The following is a 12,477-nucleotide window of genomic DNA, read 5'->3' on the forward strand; positions in this document are numbered from 1 at the left end:
AATTACAAACATTTTCTCACACTAATTTTAAATACTTTTGAGTTTAAATAAAATGGTTTATTCCTGATATAATATGCTGTCATGGTTACATAATATGAGGTGTAATTCCTGACAAGACAAAAAAACAATATGCTTAGTTATAAGCAACTGGGAAATATGTACAGTGACCAGTTATGAGTAAGGTAAAGGCAAAGTGACAACAAAAATGACGCAAAACTACTCGGAATAGCAACATTTCTCACAGATATGCCAAAAAGTCTATAAGTAAATGCCAAGAAAAGACCTAAAAACTGAAGTCATTTGGCACCTCATTTTGAATAATGCCTTCAGTGTGTATATAAAAGTGTTTATATCGAATCGTCTCACAAACGCCATAAATGTGACCTTGTTTAGAATGAATAAAACAGTGTGTATATATTTTATAATAGACGCTCGTTATAATTACCGTAACAGAGATCGTTAACTTAAATAGTTTGGCTAAATGAATTTCCTGTCGAAGGCTGATATTTCTGCTCGCACTGGAAGGAAACACTGATTGGACTTCAAACGTGTGGCACGTCAAGCCGGTTTCACATGCAGTGGTGCTAATCAGCTGTGACAATGTTGTTGTATAAACAGAGACGCAACTCAGCGCTAATTCTGAAGCTAGTTTCCAAGAAGAGTTCAAAATATTTAATAGTGAGACTAGAATCTAGAATGTGGTGGGCTTTATTTATTTATTTATTTATTTATTTATTTATTGCCACTGGAAATTTAAGGCTTTTGAGTTTTTAAGATTAGCAACAAAAACATGTGTTAGATTAACATTTCATGGCGGTTTGTGGTGATGATGATGATAATGTAGTTATCTGCTCATTTTAATTGTTCATTACTGAATGAGTTCCAGGATTGATGTGTAAGAAATTCTCATCCAAACCTAAAATCTGAATCTGAAGCGAAGTCTCAATGAGACAAATCAATCAGGAACATCAACATTTCTCTCAATCAGATCTGCGGAAAAAAACAAAACACTAAGAAATCGGCAAGAAAAGACTGAAACGCTTCGAGCAAAAAAACGCCAACATTCTTTAAAAAAGGTTTCAAATATTATGAATTATAATAAGTTTGCGGCTTCTGCTGTGTAATTCAGGCTGAATCTGTGAAACCGTCCACAGTTTATGTTCTATAACATCGATTCGGGGGGTAAAAAAAAATTACCGTACGAGTTTGGTTTCTATGGAGACACTGTTCAAATCGACCTCTTCACAGTTGGACTTGTCGAATTACATTGTTTACAGTTTTATCAGTTCTGCCATGAAGCCTGTCGATGGGAAATTTCTTTTCATTTTATTTTTTATTCTGTTTATCACTTTTTAATATAAATATTTTCACATGCTTGTAGCTAATAAGTCAGACATTTGTGTAATTATTAATACTAAATTTCATCGGGATTATAGAACGTAAATATAAGCAAGATATGTTGTGAAAACACTGTTGCTAGGCAACCGCGACACGCACTGTTGGCACATGCTAATCATTTCTGGAACTGCTAGTTTAGCTAATGGGGGGGGGGGAGAGACTGATTACCGTTTCTCTAAAAACTGCGGGTAAAAACACTACACTGTATCTCACTCAGACTTTTACACTTGAATGTTGGTCCTGTGTTTACTTTAATACATATATATATATATTAAATATTACATACACCCTGATTTCTCTGCACCCCAAACGAATCTTCCTGAAATGACAGATCTCAGATCAGTCCATGCCGATGCCTAAATCCAATCCTCGACGAGGCCCCAGAATCTCTCCCGCATTATTTCCGCACTACTTAGCAAACGCCCTGCACCTTCCTGCACAAACACACAGGACTTCTAAATAACTCCTGCAAACTGTTTCTACATCATATCTAATGGACCTGAAAAGCGAACGGCATTGAGAACTGAGCAGAAAACAGGCGTTTCAGTGTCCCGTTTACGTAGTCTTACTATTTTATTCGGGAATTCGTTCTAGAAAAAAGCGAATTGGTTCACATACAAACATGAAGTGAAGTCAGTGTGTTTCAGTTTTGTTTTGTTTTTGTGAATATTGGGGTGTAACATGCCTGAATCTGTGGATTTTTTCAAAACCTGGGATACAAATCTGTGAAAATCTGTCATTCTGATGAAATCACAAGCTGCTCCGAATATTTTTCGATCTCTTGATAATTGTCCCCCCCCCCCGGTTTATCAGAGCATCAGTTCAGTCCGTCATGTTCTACCGATGATCCGAGGAAAAGGACCTGAATGAAACCCAGTGGGACAGATGGAGTGTGTTCATAAGAACAGTACTGGAACTGCTGAGATTAATACATTTGCATGCTGTTGGTTGATTATTTTGACAGAATACTACGACAGAAAATGATTTTTTTTATGAAGAAATCGGCGAAAATAACATTTTATTTTAATTAAAGAAAACAAGAACATTTACGTCAGTTGAATGTTGTGTGACGAGTGAAGCTGGTTACTTTCTCAGCTGTGTCTGTTTTGTTGAACTGATATTTTTATCAATTTATCATAACTTTCTCTCACGCGAGGCTCTTTATTTATAGGTGAAGGGGGGAGGAGGGGGTGGCGGAGGGAGGGGGGGGGAAGGAGGGAGGGAGGGAGGGAGGGAGGGCGGGAGGGGGGGGAAGGGTGGTTATTTTTCTGGTGGGAGGAGGGATAGAGTTGGTGAAGAGCGGGGGGAAGGAGGGAAGACGGAGGGCGAGTGGGGCGGATTTCTTTAGGGAGGTTCATTATTTTGATTTTTTCTTTTTGTCTTTTCTTTTTATCTTGTTGTCTTTCTCTTTTCTTCTTCTCTTTCTCCAGTCTTCATGTATTCTCCCTTCCTTCCTTCCTTGTATATGTGTGTGTGTGTTGTTGTGTAGTGTAGTGTAGTGTGTAGTGTGTGTTTCTGTGTGTGTTTGGCCTCTGCCTGTAGCCTAGCGAGGTCCTGGCAGGTCTTCTCAGGGAAAACAAAAAAAAAAAAGACAGAAAGGCGATGGGGGTAAACGTTTCTAACCACATGTGAGGGAATTCTAAAGCGGGAAAGTATGCCTTTATCTCCGAATAAACGCAGGAGGCAACATGAAATTACACAGGGCTTTCAGGAGATTTAATGACTTTAATTATAGCGCAGCAGAGAGAGAGATGGAGAGACATGCATGGGGGATAGGGAACATTACTCACGAAGAAGAAGAAGAAGAAGAAGAAGAGGGAAAAATGAAGGGGGGAAAAAAGAGGAAAGTGAGAGAGAACCGTCTTTTAATCAACGCTTTTATCAGTAATGAGTTGAGATTTGTTGTCTTGATTTCATGCAAATTTGTCACGGTGAGCTACAAAATCAACACCGAGTTTGGGTAAATTCCTCAGTGCAATCATGCAATCCTTTTTTTTTTTTTTATCAAGTTCAGTTCAAAACTGGAAGGAAAAACACTTAACAGTTGTTTTATCTTTTTTGTTTTATCTGGGATTTAATTGAAATAGATAGCCTGTTTACATTTATTAACTATGATCTAAGTAATCGGGCGACGCCCACAATCTACAGACACAAACAAAGCCCTTGAGTACAACCAGGGTGCCAAAACATTTAGTATCCACAATAATAGAGCTACATCATGTGTTTAATCGTTATTTGGGGTGTGAAAATACACACAAGCAAAGTGTTTTATTGCTTTTAAACCACAACGATATGTTATTATTATTATTATTATTATTATTATTATTATTATTATAATTAAGCCATTACTGATTCTATTACTGATTCTCAGGCATGTTATATAGCAGTTATATGCGGTTGTTCCCTCACCACAGTCTTGTTATCGCTTTCATGATGTTATTAAAATAAAAAAAAATAAAAATGCAGCATTGGTCCTGAAGACTTTCCTGAGGTGAAAAACCTCGACACTGGAGACTCCTTCTCCTCCTGTTTCTCTTGTCCACCGTACAAACCCATGTGCCTGATGTTTTTAGAACAAACCTGAGATTTGATTGCTGTTAGAAAATGAATCATCACCTTCTGACCAATCAGGGTGGTGCTTTTGTTGAATTCTTTTATTTTTTTTTAGTCGTGTTTCTGCCCCCGAAGACGACAGATGTCCTCGTTGTCGAGATGACGGTCCTTTATTTCTGTTCTAGAAAATATCAGGAACGAAATGTTTTATATAAAATGTTCCATCTTATTAAACCATTCTGTATTGTGTATATTCACCTGAAGTGTGTCCATGTGCTGAGTTGAGGCTGTGTGTACGTGTGTTGAACAGGAAATAGTTGGTCTCTGTGTGTCAAGGAGCGTATTGATTTTTTTTTTTTTACGCTTGTAGTTTTTTGGCAGTTGTTTTGACTCGTTCTTCGAAACGCTATTTGCTCAGTGTTCAGCCTTCAAAGCGTTCTAGTAGAGACCCTGCGGCGAAAGCGTACACACACAGTAGTGTGTGTGTGTGTCTGGGGTGGAGGTGGGACACCTGCACTAGCAAGGGTGTGTGTGTGTGTGTGTGTGTGTGTGTGTGTGTGTGTGTGTGTGTGTGTGTGTGTGTGTGTGTGTGTGTGTGTGTGTGTGTGTGTGTGTGTGTGTGTGTGTGTGTGTGTGTGTGTACTGTGGCCTTCAGCTTGCCGTAAGGAACAGTTTTATTTGGTTGTCATGAGGCAAGTTCTTACTCGACACAACACGCCCAAATCTCTCTCTCTTTCTCTCTCTCTCTCTCTCTCTCTCTCTCTCTCTCTCTCTCTCTCTCCCTCTCTTTCAGATCTGTAAATTATTAACCGAGAGTGCAAGCTTCAAAAGAGTCAAAACACAGCTGAAGTGAGGAGTTCGAAACCCCTGTGTGAATTCTTCTAACAGAGAAGAAACAACTTTAAATCTTTGCTAACTTAAATTTAAAATGATTGTGTTTATAAGTGTGTACTAATGTTACATCTGCTCGTCACTGGAGCTATAGCCTAAAGCCTATCCAGCTACACGTTACCTTAAATGTGCTTCACTGGTCCAGATATATTATACCTTCTAACCGTGTGGTGTGTCTAGGTGAAAGATAGCAGCAGTGTAAAACGATAACTCCTTAATGCTAATGCTAATGCTGTCTGACTTTAAAATGACATTTAATGGACACGTTCAGATGGAGTTACTACTGTGTCAGGGTTCGGAATAAACCAATCCTACGCTTATACAGCACACGCCTGAAGGACAAAGACACAGTCCTATATTGTGAACCTTAAATGTTGTATAGAGGAAGTCCCAAAATAATTTAATGCTAAGGTCAAGGTAGTGAAATAAGCCCTGTTTCTTGTCTGTACCCTGGTACACTCTATTTCCAGGTTCTAGCCCATGTCTAATTGCCTGTTTCTGCCTTTAGATCTCCGGCTTATAAATAAGAACATTGTGTACATAAAAAAACGTCAGTGTAGTGGTATGGAAAACGCCAACCGCTCTTTCTGTAGTGTTTTGCCCAAGTGAAATGTTCTTTCCTCTGGTTCTGTGCTTCATCTCCGTATGGATTTATGGCTTCAACAAAAGAACAGCAATAGACCGAGTTATCGGAGTAAGACCCCGTTCTCACCGCCAGTCTTTTGCTCAATTCGGATATTTTGCTCAGATCTGCTTTTTTTTTTGTTTGGCTGTTCACATTACCTTTTAAAACGTGGCCTATATCAGATACCAGTGTGAACTGTTTGCTGTTTCGAACTGACCCGCCTGCTCAAACGAACGATAACGATGACGTCACACGCAGCACGCCGTCGCGCTAAAAAGTTGGCGAGGTTATGGAGGAAGGAAGCGTTTTCGCTTTTCTTTCCGAATGTTTGTGTAATGGCAGCCGTAACATTTGATGAGCAGGTGCTGAGGACGAGAAGAATGAAGAGAAAGAGAGCAAAATTAGCTATTTTGGCCTTTTGCAGGGTTCAACAAACACGTCGCGGTTACGGTATGATCCTTCTAGTTTTGCCTGAATTGAAGTATCTCCCCATATACTAATTAGGTCTAATACCTCACTCTCCCTCCACTGACTTGCTCCATCACTGTTCTCCATTTTGTAGGCGTAGTCACGTTTGTGTGCGTACTCGCCGGCGCATAAAAGTCGCATCAAATCCGCCTTGGTTGTTCACACTGCAGTCACATCGGAAAAAATCAAATCTGGGCAAGATTTGAGTGTTCACACTACTCCTGAAGAAGTCTGACCAGGTCACTCGGCCCCAAAAAAATCAGATTTGGGCCACTTTTACCTGCAGTGTAAACAGGGTCTTAAGTCACTGGGTAACACAAAGGTCTCTCCCTACTGAGATGTTCATAACGGCCATGCTGTCTCTACAAACGAGAGACATAGGGTGGATATCATCTCTCTGATTGTGGATGATGATGAGTGGAAGAAGGTATTTGTTGATTTTAGGTACCCAGAAATGAGAAGGTCTATGACTATGATCGGGGATGCAGCAATGTCTACAACCAGAGACACCGCAAGATACATGACCGGGAACACACCAGGGATGCAGCGGTGATGCAGCAAGTACAGCAAGGACCACGACCAGAGAAGCAGCTAGGAACATAACCGGGGACAAAGCAAAGACCTCGACTGTGTATGCAGCAAGAACCAAGACCAGGGACACTTCCTTCCCAATCCAAACACTGGTGCGCTCTCTCTCTCATCTTTCCAGATCCTGGCTCCGTCCCTGCCTCCATCCAGATGCCAGAGCTCTCTCGAGCTCTCTCTCTCTTCCCCATCTCTCTAGTTCTTTTCAGATCCTAGCTTTCTCCGTACGACTGCCTAAGCAATTACACTCTCTCGCCTTCCAGATGCTGTGGTTCTTTCTGCCTCCACCCAGACAACAACATTGCCACCCTATGTCAAGGCACAGTGCGTTCTGTCCTTCTCTAGCCAGACCCCAGTACATTCCCTCTCTCTCTCTCTCTCTCTCTCTCTCTCTCTCTCTCTCTCTCTCTCTCTTCCTCTCCCTCCCCCGGACACAGACTTACCCTGCCTACTTCGGCCGTCCCAGTGTGGGCTCTAACCATCGCCATTCCCTGTCCAAATGCCACCGTTCAATAACAAACATTTTCTGTTAAAAGTTAGTGTTCTTCATCCAAAAACCAAACTTGTGGTATAAAAACCCAACCTTTCCCAGCTTTTACCATTAAACGAAACGTTTCCCGTCACACACACACCACCACTACTTATTATAAAGTTCCAGAGAAAGATTTAATCGGTTACTTTGGCGAGTGTTTCATTGTAGAACGGAGAAAAGTTCGTTTGTCGTCGTCGTCAGGTGACTGTTGTGTAAACGCAGTATTGCTCACGACGAGGATTTTGTGTGAAGCCGATTATATTAACGTCGTAATTACGGTTATATAACATGCAGTAGATTGATAACAACTGCACTTTGTGTAATCCTGATTACTTCCCCTGAGCGCTTCTGTTATACTGGACTTCCTGTCCTCTCATCCTCGCTTCCTTTTGCCAGTATCGAGGTGAGAGTTGATGGAGGAATGCCAGCAAACGAGAGATCAAAAGCTGTGTGTGTGCACTGTTTGCTTTCTCGTGTCCTTTTGATCTTTCGTTCTCGTTCTGGTATCACTGAATATCTTTCCACACACACACACACACACACACACATGCAGTCAGTCCCATGGGTGCTGTCTCTTGTCTCAAATTTGACACACAGACTGTAAATATTAAATATAATATATTAAATATCTTTAAACGTTGTCCTTTTGCACGCACACACCATCCAGAAATCAGCCAAAGTCGATAACGATAATGTTCTCCATCGATCACACCAACATGGTCCATCATATGTGTGAACTTTCTCCATCACACACACTAGTGTTCTTCATACACGGATTCACCCACGTGCAGTGCTCCAGTACTCCAGTGCTTTTCATAGCATACGCATGCACACACCAGCTTTCTGTTACGTGAACCTCCATCCACGTTCTCCATCTCACACTCCATTTTCCATCAAACAAAGTTCTCACTCTCATACCAGCAGTCTCCTTCAAAACACTCCACTGCTTTCCACCACATACACCCACCAACTATGTGCATCACACACCAAAGTTCTCCATCTTGCACTCCAGTGTTCTCCATCTCTCACAAGCCTTCTCCATATCCTGCACGCCTAGGTTCTCAATCACGCACCAAAGTTCTCTATCACACACAAGCCTTCACCATCTTGCACACCAAAGTCCTCCATCAACCTCCAGCTCCAACCTTCCATCAAAGTTCACCTTCACATGCTAGCATTCTCTCCTAAACCCACGCCAGTGTTTTCCATTTACACACTCGTACACTTTCCATCGTTTTCTCACGTTAGCTTTCTCTGTTATGCACACAAATATTCTCCATCACACACAAAGTCCTCCATGACGCAACGCACACCACCGCCTTCTCGGAGCTTTCCGTTTCTTTGAATTTCACTTCATATTTTTTTTTAGTTTAGTTTTGTAGCACTGTTTTTCTCTTATTATTATTATTATCTTGTCTTTCATCAAGTCTAACAGGTTGGACTTTTTTTTTTCTTCTTACAATAAAGAGCCTAAACAAACACAAACTGTTGAGGTGCCGTGTTTACACACCTTGAGTAAAGCCTGGGCTTCGATGTATACTATAAACACAGACATCATCAACGTAAAAACAACAATCGCATCCGTTTATCGATCTCATTTTTCTCTTGTCGTTTTTTTTTAAATTATTCTACAGTTTCTTTCGCTTTTTTTTTTAGAGAACGCTTGTGGAAAGTTTTTGATTATCACTGAAATATCACTTTGTCCTCATCTCACCGTGTAACAGTACATTTCGAAAGCAGTTACGATTCTAAGACGACATGTAACGAGTGACCTCTAGTGGCTGTGACGAGTCTTTTTAAAGCTCAGAAACGACGACGACGACGATGATGATGATTGTGAAGTATTTCAGTGCATCATAATAGAGATGAGTTTTGGCAGGCAGACGTGTTTAATAGTCCGTCTGTCGACTTTGTAGGCGAAGCGGGCGGTGCAGAGAGGAGCTACAGCCGTTATCTTCGACGTGTCTGAAAATCCGGACGCCATCGATCAAGTAAGTCACGAATCGGTCTGCTAGTCTCTTCCTTTCTCTCCATCTGTCTCAGTCTTTGTTTTGTTTTTTTCTCAGCCAGACTGTTTACTTCAGAAGCATCGATACAGCTGTGTCAAAACTTTTAATCAAATACTAATTTGAAAAATATCTAGCTAGAATTAATAATAATAATAATAATAATAATAATAGCTAGCTAACCGGGTAGTATTACATATAATGTTTACAGAGTTTTATTTATTTATTTATTTATTTATTTAACATGTAATTAATTTAAGTGTTTACATTTAATGAATAAATGTGATTATTTATTTAAAAAATAATCATGAGGAAAAAAGTTAAACTGTAAAATGTTTAGTTTAAATATCGAGTACAAACCGTGCGATCGCCTTCCATTCGCTTTGTAAATGTAAACGTGTATGTTTATAAAAGTTTACCGCAAGATCCAATAAAAAATAAAATGTTTTACTGATATTGGTTTAACTTGAATGTACACAGCAGAAACAACTGACTCCTGTTTAATAGCCTGCCAGGTTTATTTTCTCTCTCTTTCTCTCTTTCTCTCTCTCTCTCTCTCTCTCTCTCTCATTTCCTTTCTGTACTTCAGCTTTCATTGTTCTCCTCACTGTAAAGTTGAGGAAAACAGATATTATGACTGCTTGCTTTCTTTTTCTTTCATCCCTTCCCTTTCATCATCCTCCTATTTATTTCCAGTAGTTTCACCTCAAAGGTGCCCTTCCACACAAAACCGTTTTTACTCGTATTTTTTTTATTTATTTTTTTATATGTGTTAGGTCCGTATGTGTTTGTGTTATGTCGGGAATGTGAAAATGAACTGCTACCTCCGCTGTCAGTGAAAAAGCCACTGAAAAGAAATGAGCGGAGAAATCAGGTCAGTTAGAAAAGCTGCTCAGAGTGACGTGGAATTGATCGAGCTCATTACTATTCATGAGCTCTCCCACTTGAGACCGCGCCCACAGAATTCGTGTAGCTCAGTGAGTTTCCCATACAGGAAGGATGGCTGAACGTCAATATACCTGAAGAAGCCGTTCTGCCACAATTCAAGGTGATTGTAAACAAAGTTCCTCTAGCCCAGGCTACTTATTGCGCTGGGTGAATGAATAGTCATGCTCTCATATCCTAGCGGTTAGCCAATCGGAGCCAAGCGGCATAGCTCATTGAATATTAATGAGAACTGGCGCAAATCGAGCTGAGTCTTCCTGCAGGCTTTCTATACCACACTAGATTGGCTTGAAACAAGGTAACCGAGGCATATTTTCCCCAAAAAAATGTTCGAGTCCAGGTTACCTTTACCACAAAAGTAATGAAATACGTGTGGGAGGGCATCTTTAATCCATTAATCCATTTACAGCATTTAGCAGACTCCCTTATATCCAGAGCGACATACATTTTACGTCATTTTTATACAACTGAGCAATTAAGGCTTAAGGGCCTTGCTCAGGGGCCCAGCAGTGGCAGCTTGTTGGACGTAGGAATCTAACTCGCAACCTTCCGATTGGTAGCCCAACACCTTAACCACTAGGTTACCACATCCCTTTCCTAACCCTGAATTTATTTAAGTCTCTTTCTCTGTTTCTCTTGTCCAGCTTAACCAGCTCTCTGAAGACCCCCTCAAGAGGCCAGTGGTCTATGTTAAAGGAGCCGATGCTGTTAAACTGATGAACATAGTAAATAAACAGAAAGTGGCACGAGCCAGAATCCAGCATCGGCCTCCAAGGGTAAGAACCTACGATCAGAATCACTATCGCTGAATCAGAATCACTTTCACCGAATGAATTACTACAATAATAGCTATATGATACAGGTGAAGTTTACTTCTGTTATGTCGCTTGCTGTATAATCAGGCTTTTTTTTTAGCGAATGTTAGTTTGTGGAGCTAGCTAGATACCTGAAGTTAATGTTGAATGTGTGTGATTCAGGGTTAATATCATCTCTGTGTACAACCTGTGGTGTTTCTGTTTCCCGAAAATAAAAGAATTGAATTTAAACAGCTTTAATCCTGATCTTTTCACATGTTTAACTATGAGTAATATTTATTAATTATATTTTTTTCTTATTTACATATTGTTTGCAGCCCACCGAGTATTTTGACATGGGCATTTTCCTGGCTTTCTTCGTTGTTGTGTCTCTAGTGTGCCTCATCCTCCTCATCAAAATCAAACTGAAGCAGAGACGCAGCCAGGTACCATTTACGACATCGCAAAAACTAATTCAGTTCTTACAAAAGATACCGTTTATTTTGCGCATATTTAACACACCTCGATATCGTCTCTGTCTCCTCAATCCAGAGCTCAATGAACAGGATGGCCATTCAGGCTTTGGAAAAAATGGAGACCCGAAAGTTTAAAGCAAAGATTAAAAGTCAGCGTGAGAGCAGCTGCGGCGCGTTGGATTCCCTGAGCAGCAGCTCAACATCAGACTGCGCCATCTGCCTCGAGAAATACATCGATGGAGAGGTAACGCTTTTATTCAGCCCTACAAACACCTTTTGCTTCGTCACAGCCGTCCTCGAGTCGATAAGGGGCGGAGCGTCTTATAAAGGGAAGATCTATTTATACACCACATGCCAAACATACATCTAAAGTGTGGTACAGTATTTTATAGCACATAAAAAGACTAAAACAAACAAACAGGAAGGAAGGAAGATTATACAAAATTATACCCACTTTAAAAAGAGTACAAATTGTGTGTCCTCGTGCCGGTTTTGCCCCTCCGGTCATCCCAGGACAAATGTGTCACTGGGTTCAAACTTTTTTTGTTTTTTTTATTGGTCTCGTAGGTTGTGTGTGATGTTAAATAAAAACAAACCACAAAGCAGGGTGCCTGGGTAGTGTACAGGAAGTGGGCTTATAAAAGGCTCAAAGGGAACAAAAGCTTTTTTTTTGTTGTTGTTGCTTCAGTGATGAATAAAAGCAACAAAAGGCCAAGCGGAAAGGAGAAGACATGATTCATCATGTGGGGGTTGGTGATGACCTTAGTGGTCCAGAGACACAACAATAATGCAGCGACAGTACAGAGGTGCTCTAGTCCTGGAGAAACTCTTGTCCTCCTCCTAAAACACCTGATTCGAGTGTATGGAGTTGAGTGTAAATGGTGGTTTGGGGGGACACACTAATGTTAGGGGTTCTTCAAGACCAAGGTTGGGAACCTGTTCAGGACATTTGGGAAGGTTTTAGAGTTGAATCAATTGTAAGGTAATCAAAGGCTCCAAAATTAATCTTTAATTCAATTTCAGGATTGAGTCAAAGACCTTTTGATTTTCTTAAAAGACCCTCCTGATTCCCCTTCTTGCCCTCTTGCCCACTGCAGGAATTGAGAGTGATCCCTTGTGCACATCGTTTCCATAAGAAGTGTGTGGATCCGTGGCTTCTGCAGCATCACACTTGTCCACACTGCAGGCATAACATCATCGGTGA

General features: G+C 40.6%; 1 protein-coding gene across 1 annotated transcript in view; it reads left to right on the forward strand.

The window, feature by feature from the left end:
* znrf3 (zinc and ring finger 3) overlaps nt 1–12,477 on the forward strand; it is a 59,139-nt gene that overhangs the window by 44,909 nt on the left and 1,753 nt on the right. The window contains exons 3-7 of the mRNA XM_027162883.2: nt 8,969–9,043; nt 10,648–10,779; nt 11,136–11,243; nt 11,350–11,517; nt 12,371–12,473. Of these exons, the coding sequence (XP_027018684.2) occupies nt 8,969–9,043; nt 10,648–10,779; nt 11,136–11,243; nt 11,350–11,517; nt 12,371–12,473 (586 nt within the window). The remainder of the gene's footprint in view (nt 1–8,968; nt 9,044–10,647; nt 10,780–11,135; nt 11,244–11,349; nt 11,518–12,370; nt 12,474–12,477) is intronic.

The sequence above is a fragment of the Tachysurus fulvidraco genome, chromosome 9 (genome assembly GCF_022655615.1).
Source record: "Tachysurus fulvidraco isolate hzauxx_2018 chromosome 9, HZAU_PFXX_2.0, whole genome shotgun sequence".
Taxonomy (NCBI): domain Eukaryota; kingdom Metazoa; phylum Chordata; class Actinopteri; order Siluriformes; family Bagridae; genus Tachysurus; species Tachysurus fulvidraco.